Source organism: Trichosurus vulpecula, chromosome 1, assembly GCF_011100635.1.
Source record: "Trichosurus vulpecula isolate mTriVul1 chromosome 1, mTriVul1.pri, whole genome shotgun sequence".
Taxonomy (NCBI): Eukaryota; Metazoa; Chordata; class Mammalia; order Diprotodontia; family Phalangeridae; genus Trichosurus; species Trichosurus vulpecula.
The window spans coordinates 561,920,557-561,941,901 of NC_050573.1; the positions used below are offsets into that span (position 1 = coordinate 561,920,557).

A 21,345-nucleotide genomic window follows, 5' to 3' on the forward strand; every position below is an offset into this window, starting at 1 on the left:
TATTTCAGGCCAAGCTAGTAATGATTTCAAATATTTTCACCCTTCAATCTCTCTCTCTCTCTCTCTCTCTCTCTCTCTCTCTCTCTCTCTCTCTCTCTCTTCTCTCTCTCCCTCTCTCTCTCTCTCCATATATATATATATATATATATATATATATATATATATATATGGGTGTGTGTGTGTGTGTGTGTGCATATATATATATATATATATATATATATGAATAAGATGATCCTTTCCCCTGTTTTTCATATAGTATTCATTTGAAATGCCTAACTGCAAAATCCCTTTGTTCTATAGAAGCATCTTTCTAATTGTCCATTATTCCCATTTTATTTCCATCAATTACATTTTTCCTCATCATGTTGGTGTTGAAACAACTCTTGATTCTCTACAAAGAATATTCAAAAAGAGTATGAAATAAAAAAGAAAACGTAAATCGTTGGTCCACTTTTTAAAAATATGTGTTAATATATGTGCAGAGATTCAATACGTTGCTTGCAGTTTTCTTTTGTTGTCATTTTTTTAACATATAGAGATGAAATCTGACTACACTGTTGATTTAACAGCACTTTCTAAACCTTGTGATTTTCACAAATCCTAAAAGAAATATATTCTCTAATTGCCTCTCTCATTTTAAATCTACTTGCAAGTCAATTTCTATCTCTTAGAGAGCATGTTAATTTTTAAAACTTCTAATTTCTGAGATTTGTTCTTAAAGTGAAATCAAGCTTTGCCTGAACTAAATGAACACTGATTTGATTTCTTCCAGAACTTAACACAACCTTTTCTTTGCAACTTCCTAACTTTGGGTGTGACAGTTATAATGCTGGGGAAGTTTACTTTCCTTGCACTTTTATTTACATTATTTGTTAAAAATGGAAGTATGTGATTACAAAAATCAAGATTGTTTTCATCAGCTTTCAATCTACAAAGGAGAATGAGTGTTTCTTGTCATAAAACATGTCTAATAATATGTTTTTGCTATAATAATAATTATTGCAATTTTCATTGTGATTATCATTACTCTGCTACTGCTACTACTATAGTAACTACTTACTACAACTACTGCTAATACTACAACAGCAGCAACCATGATTTTTCCTTTTTCGTATTCAGGTTGTCCTAATACCAGCTCTGACTCCGAATGTAAAAATCCTTTTGGTGGTTTTCAGGGATGTATGAGACAGATTTCCATTAACAACAAAGTTGTGGATCTGATTTTGGTGCAGCAGAGCATCTTTGGGAATTTCAGTGAACTTCAGATAGACTTATGCGGCCTTATAGACAGGTAAGGGCAGTCTTACATCTTGATTTTGAAATGGCTCTTTTCAAGTACTTGAGGGTGGACAAAAGAACTTAATGGATGGTAAAAGAAACCCCAGTCTTTGTTTTCATTTGGTATAATGTAAAATGGGATATTTTGATGCTCATATCAAAATTAAGAAAATACGATTTTTAATTGTATAAAAAGATTTAAATGAAATTTAAATACAAAAAGAGAATTCCAAACATTTCCTTAGAACATGTTGTAGTATGTTCTTATATTTTGATGTTAACAACGTAAATACTTAGTCCATAAAATGAATGATGAGTAATACTGTTGTAGTTAGAATGGATTTTGCTATATACTAAATTAAAAAAAAAAACTTAATAATTTAGGAAACAACACTCTCCAAAACTGGATTAAAGTATTTTTGAGGGAAGTACATTCACAAATTTGTATATTACCCCCACTCCATGAGAGTTAATAATTTATCCTTAGGCCTTGTCTGTTCAATCTCCAAAGAGGACACAGCTGCCGTTTCCTTTCCATTAATGATGATTCATAATTATGGGAATAACTGTTTCTATACCATGCTAATATGAAGCCTCAGCATCCAATCATTATCCCTCCTCATTCTCCTGCTGCCATGCTGTGCTTCCTACAAAATAAGATTTTGATGGAAATAAAAAGTATAGCTGCCTTAGACAAAGATTACGAGCTATTGAGGAAAGTCATACTGTGTAGTAGAGGAGTGGTCAAGTGTACTCAGCACATAAAGCTAGATAAAATACTAGAGATTAAAGGATTCTGGGACAAAATACAAAGGTTCCTCCAAAGCCAGGTTATTTTCCAGTCTTGTTATATTGAACAGTAATAACTGAAATATTTTAAATGAAGTCACTCAAGCTTTTATGATAATCAACTCATTTTTCTTAAAGGAACCATACAAAGAGAAAAAAAAGACTTTAACACATGATACTGTTTTTTTTTTTCAAATACATTTGTATGTATATGAAAAATTCAGTCAGAACAGGGGAATATAGGGTATTCCCAAGTTCTTAGTGCAGCTGTAAGCTATTAAAGCATACAACTACAGCAAGACTTTGGGATACATTATATCAAATACTACAACCTACCTGTAAGTTAAGCCAATTAAAGTTTACCTTCTTAAACTGTTGCATGTTAAATATTGATTTTAACCTTGATATAATTAAACGAGAGTAGCAAGTTACAAATCATTTTATTTTATACACATATGTATATACATATAAATTTGCACATATATTTATAAATAGATTCTTATTGAAATGAGATATTTTCTACAGGAATCAGTGTTAAGTATTCTCAAGTACATCATTGTAGCATAATGCTCCCAGAAATGGATATTCCTTAAATTTGAAAGAAAAATTTCAAACTTAACATGAACAATAGGCAAAGGAAATAGTAAATAATTATGAATATTTTTGTATTATCTAATTGTTGGATTTAATATGTATGAATGTCTATCAGTAATGTGGTTCTGTGCTGCTGTTCTGGCAAGAAAGGTTATCAGTCACCCTTATTTGCCATTAACCCCTTTTAGTGCCATCCCTGCCCTCAATCTGCCACCAAATGTCAGAGTAGGGTATTTCTCCCAGATCTTTTGCTTGGATCTTCAGTATTAGCCCCCACTGCTAATGTACTCATTGCCCAGAGAAATCTCCTTATAGGTATTCTTTCTATTTCCTGGAAAGCTGTAAAAAAATAAACTAATGATTCTCTCTCTCTCTCTCTCTCTCTCTCTCTCTCTCTCTCTCTCTCACACACACACACACACACACACGTACACACAACTCATAATTTCCTCTTTCCAGCTGCATTCTCAATACATATTCTTAGCAATTCCTGTGGTTAAAATCTATGATAATTTCTGGCTTAAGGGACAAAATAAGTATATAAACAATGAAAGACTAACACATTAAAAAAAAAATCTTTTCCTTTACCCAACTGAAAAGACTTCAGTTCCAGATCTATCCCCAACGTCCCGAAAGAGTGGGGTGAGGTAGTTTAAGAAGAGAAGTGAAATGAGGAATCATTGCATTGGGATCTGTAGTGAATGTGTGTGTGTGTGTGTGTGTGTGTGTGTGTGTGCGCACGCATTGGTATTCAGTTAATGCTGAATACCTTCTGCCTTAGCAGGATTTATGCTTAATTCACCCTTACATAGTTTCTAACATAGTCCTGGTACCCACTTTTCATCATGACTAGCCCACAAGTAAATGTAGAATTCATTACTATTTAAAAAAAAATGTCCAATCTCCATGTCTCATCAAGATTTAGAAGTAAAGTAGTTCTGGATTCTTGAAGTCAGTATAGGTAGAACGCAAATTCTTAAAGGTTCTAATAAACTCATGTTATTTAGTTGTTTCAGTTGTGTCCAACTCCTCATGACCCCTTTGGGGGGGTTTCTTGGCAGAGATATTAAAGTAGTTTGCCATTCTCTTCTCTAGGTCGTTTTACAGATGAGGAAACCTTATTTTACTTGAAGCAAACAGGGTTAAGTGACTTGCCCAGGGTCACATAGCTTGTAAATGTCTGAGGTTAGATTTTAACTTGGGTCTTTGTAATTCCATGCCCAGGTTCTCCATGCATTGCACCATTTAGCTGCCCCTCTAACAAGACAAAGAGTTTCAAATATGATCTTCACTACAGACTGTCTACTGTAGGAAAACCAACCTAGCTCTGCAAAGGGTTATATATAATAAATTATTTGGCCTCAGACACTCACAAACCAGATAAAAATACAGAAAGTACTTTAATCCTTTGTAGTCATCTTCTGTTTCTGCAGTGATGGTGGAAGAGTGATGAAAAAGGGGCAATGGGTATTTTTAATGACGGTTTTTGACCCATCTACAAATATGAATTTTTGAGATATTTATCCAATAATGTATACAGAAAGACTACTAGATAAAGTAAACTATTTCCATATTGACCTCATTGTTAACAACTATTGCTGTGAGGTGGGTGAGCAGCTACAGTATATGTACTCTGAGGAGAGAAAGCCCAACAAGAAAGAAGAGAGATTGGGTGGGTTTGGTTTTAGAGACAAGGGCCATGACTAGCAACCACAGGGAGGTGAAGTATCTATCTTTTCACCTTCCAATAGGTTAATAACACATTCTCAGGATAAGATCATGGACCCCATGGAATCATGCTGTGGTTACCCAGGGAACCCCAAGAATTAAAGCTGGTTAAAACAACCAGCTGACTCTTAGAATTGGAAAATAGATAATTATTAGTAGTTATTACCGATAACTATCAGGTGGTACAGTGGATAGAATGGTAGACCTGGAGTTAGGAAGACCTAAATGCAAATGCAACCTCAGGTCCTACCAGTGCGACCCTGGGCAAGTCATTAACCTGTGTTTGCCTCAGTTTCCTTATTGGTGAAGTGGGAATAATAATAGCAGCTATCTCCCAGGGTTGTTGTGGAGAACAAATGTGATAATATTTGTAGAGCATGTAGTCTGGCATATAGTAAGTGCTATGTAAATGTTGGTCACCATTTTATAGGGAAGATTACCCATTTTGAACAATTAGAAGACAAGGCTAACCAAAAGAGCCAAGAAACTTCCTCAGCCAGTAAATACGATCTCAGTTCCAAGTCAAGAAAAATGACAGCTAGGGGCTGCAACAGTTTAGAAAACAAACTTATTTGTGAACCATTACAAAGGAAAACAAGAGGAGATTATAAACATTAGCACCTTAAACACACACACACACACACACACACACACACACACACACACACACACACTCTAAAAGGGATGGAAGAGAAAACACGCTTCCAGAAAGCTTGGCATGAAGCAGAACTGAAACAGAATAGTGCAAGAGGCTTGGTGGAATGAGAACAAATAGAACTGAAATGGAACTGGTTTTTCTATAGTTACTGACTCATTATTTTGATAATGGAATCATCACAGTTGTTCTCCACCTACTCTGTGCCAAATATATTATAAAGGAAATTTAAAAGGAAACTTTAAGGAGATAAGTTGGGGATAACAATTAGACCTAGCCAAACATACCCAGAAGATAAAGAGGAGCCAACAACACTTAAAAGAGAATGGGTTGTTTTCATGGTAATTCTGAATCCAGCTAGACACTGAGATCAGTTAGTCCAATCTCTCATTTCACAGATGAGAAAACTGAGATTTTATGAGGTAAAATGCAGAAATTAACATTACTTAGCTAGTGAATAGTGTAAGTAGGATTCTTAAGTCATGCTCCAGTGTATCATTAATAAAAACATGAGAAACGAACTTTCATCAATGATTTTTCTACATCTATTGATGTAACAAAGGAGCACATACACTTTAAAAATAATATTTGCCCTTGTCGGGGGGAAAAAGATTATAATTAAAATCTCTTCTCCAACAAACCATCTCCTTTGCAAAATACATTGAAAGATGAGACAGCAACGGAGGGGATTTTATTCAGTAATCCTCTTATCAATAACAAATAAGGAATAAAGTAAGCAGACATCTGTTTGTCAGATATGTCCACAAGCATCTTTTGGAGCACATCCTTTGCAAAGGTCATGTGGAAGCTGGAGTCCCTTCTTTTCTAGACGCTGATGTTTGGCGATGATATTATGGTGGTTCCATTGAACCTTGGAATAGTATAGGACTTCTTTAATGAGATCCTCTTAGGTACTTTCTTACTATTCCCTCACTTATCTTTGATATGAACTCTGTTAACAATTGTGTTCTAGTCCTCCTTTTAAACTTCATTCACCTTGGCAGAATTCTACCTTCTCTTTATCAATTATTATGATTCATTCCACCCCAGCGACAATTTAAGAAGTGGATTTGGATCTCAGAAAAGAGGTACTAGATGTACCTAGCTGCTTGTAGAATATAACATCAATGCCCTAGAATTTAGGAGGAGGAAGATTGATAGATTGTCTTATAAGTAAGAGGACCTGGGTTTGAGTCACAGATCTGGCAAAAATAGTGTAGCCACTGACAAGTCACTTAACAGTAGTCTCAGTTTTTCTCTCCATAAAAGGTAGATAACAATATTTGTAATAACTATTTTACTGGTTTTATAGAAAGCATTTTGTAAAAATCAGCCTAACAAATAAGAACTAGTATTATTCATATATACAACAGTGTATCATGTTAGTGATTACATATACTGGCTCCAGTGTGTCATCAAATATTGTTTTGTGCAAGTGAATGGTGTTGCCTTCCACGACTTTTGTCTGGGAGAGGAGGGGTATGTGATCTGTGATTTTTATTATGCCAAGGTAATGCAAATGCCCAACTTATCAAATACTTGAGAGCCATGGGGTGTCACCTGAGGCACTAAGAGATTAAACTATTTTTTACAGGAACAGCACTTGAATTAAATGTCTTTCTGAATTTCTCTTCATTCATGGGTTAGACTAGGTGATTTCTGAACTCTCTTATTCTATTGTGCTGTGAACCCATTCTGGATCCTAAGGATCATCATTTTCCCCATTATTAGTAGTCATGAATTATTCATTTATTAATCTGTTGTAGAATTTTTGGAGAGTTTTGTCTTAAGCTTACCACTCTACTATTTCTGAATCCAGCTTCATTACTTTTTGAAAGTCAGAATGAAACTTGTCCATCTGTAATCATTTGGTAACTCTTTTCTATCCTTTATAATTTGTTATTGATATTATTTTTAATGCTTGCAGTGAGTTAGCAGTCATATCTTCAGATTCCTTCATCACCTATTACATAACAATTTTCCTTTTCATATATATTTCAAATTAGCAAAACAGCCAAGTGTTTTCCTATTATTTGCTATCCTGGGCTTAAATTTCTCACAGCCATGTTTGATACACCTTTTCTTTTTTGAGAGTTATTTTGTTTGAGAAAAAGGGTAGAATCAAGATAGGAATTGAGTAGTGTTATTTTCTCTGTCTCATCTTAAGGCTCCTAGGTGGTGTAGTATATAGAGTGCTGGATTTGGAGTCAGGAACTGAGTTTCTATCCTGACTTAGACTCTTATGAGCTAGACGATCCTCAGAAGATTACTGCTGAGTCTCAGTTTCTTCATCTGTAAAATAAGGATAACTGTAAAACTTGTGAGAATCAGCATTACTGTATATAAAGTGCTTTGCAAACCTTAAAACACTAAATACGTGCTAGCTATTGTTCTTATCATTCCATCTTCTTCCACTGCGTTGTTATCTATACCCTTCTTTACTATCTTGTTTCAAATGTCATTAAGGAAGTCATTTTTCTTTGAGCACTGAACAAGCTTACTGGATTTAGTCTTCTTGACACTATTCATGTAGATTCATACCATTCCTTTATGTATTGGCTATGTATTCCCCTCCTCCCCACCCCCAACCTTCAGTTCATTAGTTTTAGAAGAAAGATTTTAAAGCTCTGTTAATTTTAATTGTACTTTTAATTGTCTCCTAATGTGATGATTTGAAGGATGCTACTGTAGTTAAATTTTCATTCATTTCATCTAAGCTTTCCATTTTTTGGAAAACATTAGAAAGATGAATTGGAATGGAGAAGGAATCGATATAAATGAAGATAATGTAACTCACTTAAGATTTGTGGAAAAAAGTCCCTTTCTCTGTTATCAATGAAAACCAGGATGTAAAAGCCTTTGGAAGACAGGAAAGAAAGCAAGTTAGTCATGTTCTGTGAAATGACTTATATGAATAAGTAGCTCAGCTTGGTCTTGGTCTTGGTACTTGATAAAGTAGTGCATGTGGTCTGAGGAAGTCCTGAATTCAAATTTGCCCTCAGACACTATTTGGGTGATGCTATGCAAGTCATTTAACCTTTGCTTTCCTCAGTTTCCTCATCTGTAAAATAGGGCTAAGCAGAATGCCTGCCATCAGGGGTTTTGTGAGAATAAAGTGAGATAATATTTGTAAAGTACTTTGCAAACCTTAAAACTATATAAATGCCAGCTAGTATTATTAGCTATTATCAAATCTAACATTTAGTATGCCAATAGTATTCATTACCTACATATAGGTGGCACAAACATACATATATATTTACTGGTTTTGCTTTTAATTTATAAAATTCAAATTCATACTGAATAATGAGGTAAATGAAAACTAATCTAGTTTTGGAAAAATTTAAAGTAAGAAAGATCATATTTACTAACAAGAGATAAAAGATTAAAATTTTAAACTATTCTCAGCTGCACCAGGGCAATTTGCTTAAATCATTTTCAGGGTCTGCAAAATGATAAAACTGTCCTTTTTGTGGGTTATTTATTGAGTCCTCATTTTTAAAAGCTCATTTGTCCTAGCCTCTCGCCTCTTGTTGACCTGTCATTGATTAAATATATATAAAAAAGTGACAATAATTTGAATCCTGACCTAAATTAAACTTTTAGTTTTATCAAAGGAAATAGAAGAATCTCCTTCTTTGGAGGTCATTCAAAGTATAATAGAGTCTCACCTCACCAGTTTAACTGGTTTAATTGTAGTCAGCACTTTCAATGCTTTTATTACAGCAGGGAGGGGAAGCTAGGGAGTTAAGAGCACTATCAGAAATCTCAGTTACTCATCTCTCCAGTTTCCAAAGACACTATTCCTCTCTGGCACATGTTATCAGTTTGATTTTGTCCAAGTGTGACCCTAGTCATTTATCTGAGGTTATGGATTAATTGGCCGTCAAAAGTCCTTCTCCAGTATAAGGAATTATACGGGTAGTCTTTTTCTTTTTTTTTTCTTTTTCCTTTTCTTCAAATCACACGGTAATTGACAAAAGAACACTATTTATATACACTTTTAGCATAACAAAGCAGTATTCTATTCTTTGAGCAATTGATATTCCTGCTCATATATCCAATTCATTTTGTGCCACTTATGGAAGGGATTCTCTGATAGCAAGAGGAGAAAGTGTAACTCTCACCAATACGTGATAATAAGTAGGTTTCTGATGACTTTATTAATATGTAGAGTGGTAGTATGACTAGGGAATCCTAGTGACAGGCCCAGGGATTATCAGTCACATTAAATTTCACTGGTTATGACGTTGCTGTTGCCCTTACACTCGCGTTAGAATAGTCATAGTCAATAAAGCCAGTCTAATTTTGATTACTGAATATGGGAAGATAGTAATTGTATTGGCTTCTCCTTTTAGGTGTTTACCTAACTATTGTGAACATGGTGGTGAATGCTCACAATCATGGAACAGTTTCTATTGCAACTGTACAAATACTGGTTACATGGGAGCTACTTGTCATTCCTGTAAGTCAAATATATTTGCTTATGCCTGTTGATGTCCCAATTGCCATGGTTATCACTATAGCTTTCTATATTGTTCCCTTCTATTTAACCCCATGATATTTATTTTTTTCTGTTTTTAAGAGTATGTTTGCGCATATGCACATATATACACATGTATTCCTGTTTGGACTCTAAAGTATGTGCCAGTCGTTTCTTATCTTCATTCATTCATTCATTCATTCATTCATTCATTCTTTCTTTCTTTGTTTCATTAAACATTTCTTCTACTTACTTACTACCTCTGTATCTTTTAATAAGTCACTTAGCTTCTCTGGGTCCCAGTCTATAAAATAAAGGGTTAGACTAGATGAAACTTTAGGTCCCTTACAGTTTTGAATCTATGATCTGTGGCCACATTGAAAAAGTAACAATAAATAATATGTAAGATCTGAACTCAGGGAGTTTACAACCTAAAAGGGGAAAATAACATATGCATGTAAATATAATTCAAAACATGTCAATAACTTTTACTTAGTATGATAGACCTAAATCTGGAAAAGACCTCGGAGTCCATCCAATCCAGGCCTACTCATTTCACAGACAAGAAAACTGAGGACAAAGGAGAGAATAAGTGATTTGTCAAAGGATAGAGAGTATGTGAGATAGGATTTGAATGTTAATGCTAAGAACCACTGATGTTTTTTGTTTGTTGGTTGGTTTGATGTAGTTAACTGCCTTGCCATAGTAAATAGGGGTCAGTGTTGGAGTCAGGAAAACTTGGGTTCGTTTCTTGATTTGGACAGATGCTGGCTTTATGACTATGAACAAGTCATTAAACATCTCAATTCCCCCAAGGAAATATCTGAGCCTTTAAATTGCTAACTTATGCTAGTGGAAGGGTTTTTTTACAACAGGATTCTTCCATGTAGTAATCATTAATTCACTGGTCTGAATTTCCCCTCAGATCTATAGGTCTGTCTGTCTATCTGTTTAATACATTTAACTATTTTATTGTGTTTTAATTCTAAGAAGCTGTTTTTCTTACCAAAAAAAAATGGTCCTCATATTCTAGAAAAATCACTAGATTTGGAGAACTTGGAGAACAGAAGAACTAACTACTTCTTGTGAGCAAGTCAATATCCCTGACCCTCAGTTTCCTTATATCTAATAATAACATTTACCACGTGGAAGTTATTAGGATCAAATGAGATAATATATATAAGGTGCTTTGCAAACATTAGAGGAATATATAAATGTGAGGCACTATTATAAATATGATTATTATTAGGTTTGAATATTAGTTCTAATACTATTGACCACTTGTGTAATAATGGGGAAGTTATTTAAAATCTCTGGACCTCAGTTCTCTCATCTGTAAATCAAAGGGGTTCGACTAAATTAGCTCTAAGGTCTTTTCTAGCTCGCATTCTCTCAAGCTCTAGAAAGTAGCTGAGAGGTGTTGACACATTCGAGATCACACAGTTAATAACACATTTCTCATAAAAAGCTGGCAAGATCAGTAATGGGAATATATAGAGGATACTGAAATTCAGAGACATAAAGAGACTTACCAGCTTTCACACAGCTACTAGTAAGTATCAGAGTTTTGATTGGACCCAGTTTTTCTGACAGTAACTTGTGCTCATTCCACCAAACCACACAGCCTACGTATAGTAAGTACCAAAGGAATGCACAGTTCTGCTATAAGATACAATGAGGAAGAGGTCATTCCTAATAAAAGTAATCAAGGAAAACCACATGGAGAATGTTTGGGGCCACTTTTCCCTTTCTCCCATAACAGTAAATCTTACCTTAGCACCTTTAAGGGAGGAGTGCACAGTTTAGACACTAGTCCAATTATCCTTAAACCCTCTCATTGTGTGTATTTTGGCTTTTATGAAAATTTTATAAAGACTTTATGGAAAATGTATTTTCTGCCAAACGACTTTGAAGTTTTTCCAGTAGTGCTATTTGAACGGAGTCCTGTCCCGGGAGTTTGTGTTCTTAAGTTTATCAAATTCTATATTGCTATCTGCCTTAATTGCTAAGGCTTATTTATCTAGTCTATTTGACTGATCATCCTTACAATTTTTTCCCCTCTGTCAGATAGACCTGATAATTACTACTTTGTAATTTAGTTTGATTTGATGATATGAAGCCCTGTTCTTTATCTTTAAAAAGTTATTTCCCCTATGATCTGTCTGTTATTCTTCTGCTCCTTAATATGAATTTTGTTAACATTTTGTCTGATTCTACAAAATATTTCCTTGGTAATTCAATATAGCAATACATCTGTAGAGCATTTGGAGGTAGTTTACATCTTTTTTTTTTCCCTTTTTTGGCCCATGTTTTCCTTTCCTTTATAGTTATTGCTGAAAAATCCTGGTTGATATAAATTGGTGTCTTTTTATTTTTTTGAGGCAATTGGGGTTAACTGACTTACCCAGAGTCACACAACTAATAAGTGTCTGAGGCTGGATTTGAACTCAGGTCTTCTTGACTCCAGGGCTGGTGCTGTATCCACTGTGCCAGCTAGGTGCCTTCAGATTGGTGCTTTTAAAAAATGTTTACTTATTCCTGACAGCTTGCTAGATTTTTTTTCTCAATTATAGAGTAAAACTCAGTCTGTCTGTTGCCATCCAGTGAATTCTACTGATTTACATCTTGTTCTTTGTTTCTAGTAGTACTTGTCATTTTCTTTTGATTTCCTGGCAAATAGCATTCTGACATGTTTCATTACATTTTCTGGGAGGATAACAATTGTTAAGACAGTCATCCCATGTTCTGTGTTCAAGGTCAACAGTCTGTTCTTCCAATTTTCTTATCTTTTGATTTTGCTCTTTATGTGCTTTCACTTTTTTATCTTCCCTTTTCTTTTGCATATAATACAGTGTTTTATTTTGATTTCTACTGTATTTTCTAAAGAGTCAATTCACTTATTTTTCCTTTTGTATTCTTTAAGATCTCTAATTTACATAATTACATTTTCAATAAATCATTTTTATTGAGCTTCTTAACCACTCTGGAGTTTCTTACAGTTGCTTCAGCTACTCTTTGGGGAATATAGTTGTTACTCTCCTTTTTTCTTTTGGAGATTTCTTCTCATATTCTTTTATCTCATGTGTTTGACATTGGAGTTTTTCCCATCCTTTTGTCCCATCCTCTCTCTATTGGTTTCTTTGCAGTCCCTTTGAGGATTTCTTTCCTTTTCCCTCTGTATTTTCATTTATTTCATTTATTGTATTAATTGTTGTCTTGAAGTGATGAAATATCTGGGTTTGGACATGGTCACTTACTCAACCCTCTTGATATAATGTCCCCTAAACCATACATCCATTTTCTGTTTTTTTTTCTTTTCTTTTATTATTTATTTAATATTTTTGTTTTCAACATTGATTTCCACAAGATTTTGAGTAACAAATTTTCTCCCCATTTCTACCCTCCCCCCACTCCAAGATGGCATATATTATGGTTGCCCTGTTACCCAGTCAGCCCTCCCTTCTGTCACCCCACTCCCCCACCATCCCCTTTCCCCTTAATTTCTCATACGGCAGGATAGATTTCTATGGCCCATTCCCTATATATCTCATTTCTCAGTTGCATGCAAAAAACAACTTTTTCTTTTGAGCATCTGTTTTTGAAACTTTGAGTTCCAAATTCTCTCCCCTCTTCCCTTCCCACCCACCCTCCCTAAGAAGTCAAGCAATTCAACATAGGCCACACATGTATTATTATGTAAAATGCTTCCACAGTACTCATGGTATGAAGGACTAACTATATTTCCCTCCATCCTATCCTGTCCCCCTTTATTCAGTTTTCTCCCTTGACCCTGTCCCTTTTCGAAACTGTTTGCTTTTGATTACCTTATCCCCCTATCTGCCCTCCCTTCTATCATCCCTCCTTTTCATCCCCTTCCCTATACTTTCTTGTGGGATAAGATATGCAATTGAGTGTGTATGTTATTCCCTCCTCAAGTCATATCCCATGAGAGCAAGATTCATTCATTCCCCCTCACCTGCTCACTCTTCCCTTCCAACAGAACTGCTTTTTCTTGCGACTTTTATGTGAAATAATTTACCACATTCTATCTCTCCCTTTCTCCCTCTCTCAATATATTCTTCTCTCATCCCTTAATTTGATTTTATTTTTTAGATACCATCCCTTCACATTCAACTCACCCTATGCCTTTTCTCTCTCTCTCTCTCTCTCTCTCTCTCTCTCTCTCTCTCTCTCTCTCTCTTTCTCTCTCTGTCTCTCTGTCTCTCTCTCTCTGTCTCTCTGTCTCTCTCTCTCTGTCTCTCTGCTGTCTCTCTCTCTCTCTCTCTCTCTATATATATATATATATATATATATATACATATATATATATATATATACACACACACACATATATATATGTATATATATTCCCTTCAACTATCCTAATATTGAGAAAGGTCTCATGAATTACACATCGTCTTTCCATGTAGGAATGTAAGCAAAACATTTCAACTTTACTAAGACCCTTATGATTTCTCTTTCTTGTTTACCTTTTCATGCTTCTCTTGATTCTTGTGTTTGAAAGTCAATTTTTCTATTCAGCTCTGGTCTTTTCACTGAGAAAGATTAAAAGTCCTCTATTTTATTGAAAATCCATATTTTGCCTTGGAGCATGATACTCAGTTTTGCTGAGTAGGTGATTCTTGGTTTTAATCCTAGCTCCTTTGATCTCTGGAATATCATATTCCAAGCCCTTCAATCCTTTAATGTAGAAGCTGCTAGATCTTGTATTATCCTGATTGTGTTTCCACAATACTCAAATTGTTTTTTTCTGGCTACTTGCAGTATTTTCTCCTTGACCTGGGAACTCTGGAATTTGGCCACAATATTTCTAGGAGTTTTCTTTTGGCGATCTTTTCAAGAGGCAATTGGTTGATTCTTTCAATTTCTATTTTACCCTCTGGCTCTAGAATATCAGGGCAGTTTTCCTTAATAATTTTTTGAAAGATGATGTGTAGGCTCTTGTTTTGATAATGCTTTTCAGGTAGTACAATAATTTTTAAATTATCTCTCCTGGATCTGTTTTCCAGGTCAGTGGTTTTTCCAATGAGATATTTCACATTGTCTTCCATTTTTTCATTCCTTTGTTTCTGTTTTATAATATCTTGATTTCTCATAAAGTCACTAGCTTCCACTTGCTCCAATCTAATTTTTAAGGCGGTATTTTCTTCAGTGGTGTTTTGGATCTCCTTTTCCATTTGGGTTAGTCTATTTTTAAGGTGTTATTTTCTTCAGTATTTTTTGGGTCTCCTTTAGCAAGTTGCTGGCTTATTTTTCATGGTTTTCTTGCATCTCTCTCATTTCTCTTCCCAATTTTTCCTCTACTTCTCTTACTTTCTTTTCCAAATCCTTTTTGAGCTCTTCCACGGCCTGAGACCAATTCATATTTTTCTTGGAGGCTTTTGATGTAGGCTCTTTGACTTTGTTGACTTCTTCTGGCTGTATGTTTTGATCTTCTTTGTCACCAAAAAACATTCTGGAGTCTGAGTATGAGTCTGCATCCTTTTTTGCTGCCTGGCCATGTTTCCAGCCAACTACTTGACCTTTGAGCTATTTTTCAGGGTATGACTGCTTGTAGAGTAGAGAGTACTTTGTCCCTACCTTTAGGGGCTACATTGCCTTTTTCAGAGCTGCTTCTACTCCACTATCACTGCAAGCTCCGTGACAGCAGTGCTCCTCCTCCCCCAAGATCCACCAAACAGGATTGTGACCCAGATCCAAGCAGGGGAAAGCAAGCCCTGCACTCCCTCTCTGGTTTGCCACTTGATTCTTCCCACTGTGTGAGCCGAGGACTCTGGAAGCAGCTGAGGCTGGAGTTCTGGAAGCAGCTGCAGGAGTTTCCTGCCGCTGTCACCACCGTACACCATCTCCGACAACCCCAGGGCTGGGGCCAGACCTTTTTCTAACCCTATCTAGCTGTGTTCCCACTAACGTGCTCCATGGTCTTTGGCATTTGTGGGTTGAGAAATCTGGTAACTGCCACAGCTCAATGATTCATGGCCCTAAGGCCTGCTCCAGTCAACTCCTGGTCTGGTCTGTCCCAGCATGGCCCATGCTGGGCTGCACTCCACTACCAGCACCATGAGATAGACCCTTCCCAGTGACCATCCAGGCCATCCTGGGCTGAAGTCCTCCTTCCCTCTGCTATTTTGTGGGTTATGCAGCTGTAGAATTTGTTCAGAGCCATTTTTACCAGTGTTTGGAGGGATATGGGACAAAGCTTAAGCAGGTCCCTGCTTTCCAGCTGCCATCTTGTCTCCTCCCATACACCTATTTTCATGCCATATTCAATATTCTTCCTCTTGCCTTAAATATCTTCCCCTCCTGCCCAATGATTTAGTTCCTTGTCATCATTCCTTTTTATAAGTTGAACTTTATTTTTTTCAATGGACAAGCTTTCTTTTTCTCCTTTGCCTTTCCTGCCCCAATCTTTCAAGAAAGAATTTAAGTACTATCTCTTTTGTTAAGCATACTTTGACCCTCAGTATTTCAAGTTATCTTTCTTTTTACTGAATACTTATAGGGCTTATTGTCTGTGAGTTTCATTTTAAGCATGTATTTCTCTTGAAAATCTTTGAATCTGCTACATTGTCTAGTGCATTATTTTGTTTATAAGGTCCTCAATAAATATTGATCATTTGTTTCCACAATCCAGCTAGCAACTTTTGTGGGGGTGTAAGATTCACCCACAGCCAACACCCAGAAAGCCAGCATGCTGGGAAAGCACAGGTTCTTTTGATCTGCTTTAATAAGGAAAACAGGGTTAAAGGGGTTGACAAGTTTACTTTAATCCAGCATACAGACAGCATTCACTTAGTTCAGGGGAAAAAGCCAACACACTGAATTTCAGAGCAAAATACAAACAAATTACAAACATCAACAGACAGACCCAATACAATTCATATTTACCAACATCTAGGTTCAGCCCGGGAGCTCAGAACAAGGGCTAGCCCAGAGTCACATGCCACCACTGCTGTAGGGAGGAGCTCCAAAGAACAGACAGCCAACCCCTGGTTATTATATCTTTTTCAGCGTCAGGGGTAAGCCACGCATGTGATTCACCCACGTGACCTAGAATCTCACAAAGAGGTGGACTTAAACCCAGGTGGTCTGAAAGCCTCTGCTCTCCCAGACATATAAACTAGGCCCTCCCTGGAGTTAGCCCCACCTTGGGCCCCACCTTAGTTGCCAATCCACACCCACTAAGGTTTTACACCTAATAGGGTTTGGGACTGAGGCTTAGCACCTATTAAGGCTCAATGAATTACTCAAAGGGAACAAAAGCCAAACTATTCAAGGGCACTTGTTGAACTAAGTGCTAAGGAGCCCATTTTTGGTTACCAACACATCATTGTAACTATAATCTAAACATAATTGTGAATGAATCCCATTTCCTCAGCATATTACACTTAACCACTAAGTTTTAATTCCTAGTCTGTAAAATGAAGGGTTTGTGTGACATAAACTCCAAGGTCTCTTCCTGTTATTAAATTCTGTGATCCTATGAAAAAAATGTGAGCACATAAACATAGATCATATTTAGTGACCCAGATTTGATCCTATAATTGAATTGACTATATTGTTATTATTGGAAAGATGTGCCAAAGAGAGCTGTTTTCCCAACACAGGGTGATTGATTAGTGACAATAGTCTGAGGCAGAGGGCTAGAATGGCAGACTTGGTTATACTAGGATCAGAAATCTAAAGGCTGCTTCCACTCGTACCAAATTAGAGAACAAATGGAAAGCCAATCCATACAGTTCCTATTTCCATTCAAGTAGATTTTAATAAGAACAACATTGATTTTATGCAATTTATTACAAACCATTCGTATTTAATAGTTGGTTATATATAAATAAGGTTGTTTATTTTTATGATTCTTTTGTTAAAGGATTTTTTTTAAACTTCATAGCCAATGAAAATAAAGAAAAGCAAGCCACTCAAATAAGTCCTTATATATTATGAAACCTTTTTTATTTAGGCAGAAAGAAAATGTTGAATAAGAGATCATTCACTAAAAGTAGAGAGTATGTCTTTAAATAGCAACCAAATAATCTTTTCTTTTAATAGAAAATTTTATTTTGTTTTGAATTTGTCTGCATTCAGTTGAATTCAGCAAATATGTAAGTACTTATTAAACGTCAAACAATCTACCTGGCACTGGGGATATAAAAACAAATAAACAGGTAAAAAAGAATAACTCTACCCTTAAGAAACTTAAATTCCAATATAGAGGATACATAGAAATAAATAAAGATTCTATCTAGAGGTAAATGAAAACAAGGCAACTTCAGGAGGTAGAGAGCACTTACAACTAGGGGAAGCTGGAAAGATTTTGTGTAAAAAGTGGCTCTGACCTGAGCCTTGAAGAAAGCTAAGGATTTGAAAAGGCAGAGGTAAGGGCAGAGTGCTTTCTAGGAAGAGGAAACAGCCTGGCTTGGAGACAGACAACGGAATGACTGGGAAGGACAGTTTGCACCTGGAATATATAGTGCACCTTGGTAATAAGAATTGAAAGGTTCAAGGAGCTGAATCATAGAGTGCTTTTAAGTGACTGGCTGAATAATCTGTATTTTCTTTTAAAGTCAACAGGAAGATACTGTTATTTTTTGTTCTGCTAAACATTTTATTTTTAAGTTTTACATTGCCTTTTTAAAAAATATCACATTAATTTTATATATGTGTCACCATTCCTTTTCCCCATCTAGGGAGTCCTCTCTTTTAACAAAGCTAAACTTTTAAGAGGGGAAAATGAGCAAAAGTACCCCAAATATCATGACACAATAAAGATTCTAGTGCAGTAAGTGGCTTGGTCAGACACATGTTTAAGGACCTAGGGAATATTAATTTGGTAACTGAAAAAAATATAAATTAATGAAGTGGATGACTGGAGATGAGAAACCAATTAAACATCTATTGCAGTCATCCAGGTAAGGAATGATGAAAGCCTAAACTAAGACAGTGACCACAGGAATGAAGAAGAGCAGAAGAAAGAGATATGTTGCGGAAGTAGAATAAATAAGACTTGGAAACAGATTATTTATGAGGAATGTAGGAGAGGGTAACGAATAAGATGACTTTGAGGTTATACAGCTGGGTGACTAGAAAAATGGCATTTATAAGACATAATAAAAGCTCAAGGATTGTAAAGGAAAGCTCTCCAAGTAGAAATGTTGACTTTTCTTCAGAGACTCGAACAAAGAAGGAAGTGGGTTATTCTCGAAAAGGGTTTTGAGGTATGTAACAGCAAGCACTATGGTACACCCAGGATGGCTTGCTAGTGCAGGATATTTGATCTGCTTTTCTTAAAGGGAAGCAACTTTTAAGGGGTCAACAATCTTCCTTTAATTACATTCACTAGTTCAGAGGAAAGGTCAGCACTCTGAATGTGGAGAAAATATAGGCAGAGAAAATACAAGCAGAGAAATTAGCACAAAGATCAACAGATACGGCTCCAACTGTCTGAACAAAGTAATACAACCACCTACATAAACCACCACATGGGGGAGCATTTACATCTGAGTAGTCGGGGTGGGGGTGGGGCGGTGGTCATCTTAACAAATGGCTACTTGGAGTCCTGTCCAGGGAATCAAAAGGTCCTATACCAACCTCAGTGTGTAAGGTGTGGAAGCCTTCCTGCAAGCAAGCTTTGCCCCAGAATGCCTCTCTTCAGGCAAGTTCTTCGCCTGATGGGCTCTGAGTGACTCAGGATGTGTCACAGCTGTGATTGAACACATGTGGTCACATAGGCCTATTAATGGAGGGGGAAGGTATAACTAGGGTAGAAGAGCATTCTCATGGTGCACAGTCTCTAGTTTCATTACAGAGTAGGAAGTGAGGTACTCTAGGGAGATGTTTAGGGAAGGATCAATGTTAGGGGTTTAAAGAGAGTTGGAATATTTTGGAAGTTACTGTGGGAACTAAAAGTCAATCAGGGAAGAATAAAAAAGATTGCCATGAAGAGATGAGGGTGGAATTAATATAGATAATAAAAACGTGGGGTGGACTCAGTTGATATGCTGTATGGCTTCCTCTAGCCAGGTCCATTAGGATATTCATCAGAGTGGAAAAGGCAAATAAGTATATTAACACAGAGTTAACATTTGGGAAGGTGCGAATAATAGGAAGAAGGGGAAAGAGACTCAAGGATACAGTTGAATTGGTCAAATGTAGGATCAAGATGGTGAAGGGAAAAATGAGGACAAAACAAGAGTCTTTTCCTGAGAGAAAAGGTATGGATAGAGGGGTTGGAATTTATAATGACAGGAAAAATAGGTTTGGGCAAAGTTAGGGAGAGGAGGACATGAGGGATTGGTTAGGACGGCCGTCTGAAAGGTTATAGCTCCCCGAAGAAATTCCCCAGAAAAGATGTAATAGGACACCTGATAAAGCAATCATAAATAAAACCAATGGGAAGTAATATAAGCCACTTCATCTAGTCCAGAACAGCACAAGAAAGTGAACAAAAGTCAGAACATCTTCTAAGTGAGTGCAGGAAAATGGGTACTAAACGACTACTCTGAGTTTGACCATCAAATCATTCTGAACCCATCTGGTTGTACTATTGCCTAATCAATACTTCTTCAAATTCTAGAAAATTGTGTGTGTGTGTGTGTGTGTGTGTGTGTGTATGCTTTAACTATATCTTTTCTAAAAACTAGGGATACTATATCTGCAACATTCTCCTCGCCTTCTAGTTTCCCAATCATATAAAAAATGGAAATGAAATAGGTCTGACATGACCTCTCATAAATTGCTGACTCTTTGTACTTATCACTTTCTTTTCTAACTGTTCAACAACAATTTTTAAAATTATTTTTTCATTATTTTCCTGTGAATCAAAATTATATTCACTGGTATATGGTTTTCAGGATTTGTTCTCTTCAATCTTTTTTGAAAATTGAGACATTTACCCTTTTTCAAACTTGTAGTAGTCCTCCTATTTTCTGTGATCTTTCGGATGTCACTTACAGTGGCTTATCAATGGGAATTACAAGTTATTTCAGGTTTCAGGACTCAAGAAAGTAGGTCAGATGACTTGATTTCATCAAAGGCCATGAAACTGCCAAAGGGTGTTACTATTACCTTACTTAAGTATCAAGTTCCTTTTATTTATTTTTATTCTGTCGTTTCCCAGAATAAAGGTCATTCTCTTTTTTTCGGAGTAAATAGAAATAAAATGAGAATTAGGCAGCCCTATCTTCTTTTTCTTTTCAGTGATCATTAGCTAAGATATCCTAAGCAAAAATGCTATCCCTTCTTTAATTCTGCCTTTTCTCCTCATATAGTTAAAACAAACAAACATTTTCCCTTGACTTTAGTTTTCCTCTCATTTCAGTTCATCCTGAACTTTAGCATGCCTAACACTATTTTCGTAGGACTATATAGCACACTCTTATTTTCTTCTTCTTCATGCTAACTTTTCTTCTATATTCTGAACATCTCATTTTGAATCTACGTTGATTAGTGAGTTTCCTGTGGGGTCAATATTGGTCTCTTCACAGAAATCAACATTCTTTTTCTATGGAACTGTTTGCCTTTGGGTTTGCATAATTTCATACACAAGATGGATGGTGAATGTCACGATTATTCCTACTTTTAATGTGTCATTAAGAAAATGTTTTATGTTTAAGCATGAGTGGTGTCATGCTCACTGTCTAAATAAGTGGGAAGTACTTTGGTGGGGACTGAGAGCTACAGTGCTGAGTGTGGTGAATAGCAGGAATGCCTTCACTCCCAATGTTATACCTTATACCTTGGGAAAGAAGTTTAATTGTAGACTATAGACATAGCATCCAATGCTGGAACCTTTGTTACT

At 36.0% G+C, this 21,345-nt stretch overlaps 1 protein-coding gene across 6 annotated transcripts in view; it reads left to right on the top strand.

The window, feature by feature from the left end:
- CNTNAP4 (contactin associated protein family member 4) overlaps window positions 1-21,345 on the top strand; it is a 419,915-nt gene that overhangs the window by 228,347 nt on the left and 170,223 nt on the right. For all 6 annotated transcript variants that reach the window (XM_036741850.1, XM_036741849.1, XM_036741851.1 and 3 more), the window contains 2 exons: window positions 1,120-1,291; window positions 9,403-9,509. In XM_036741850.1, coding sequence (XP_036597745.1) covers window positions 1,120-1,291; window positions 9,403-9,509 — 279 coding nt within the window. The remainder of the gene's footprint in view (window positions 1-1,119; window positions 1,292-9,402; window positions 9,510-21,345) is intronic.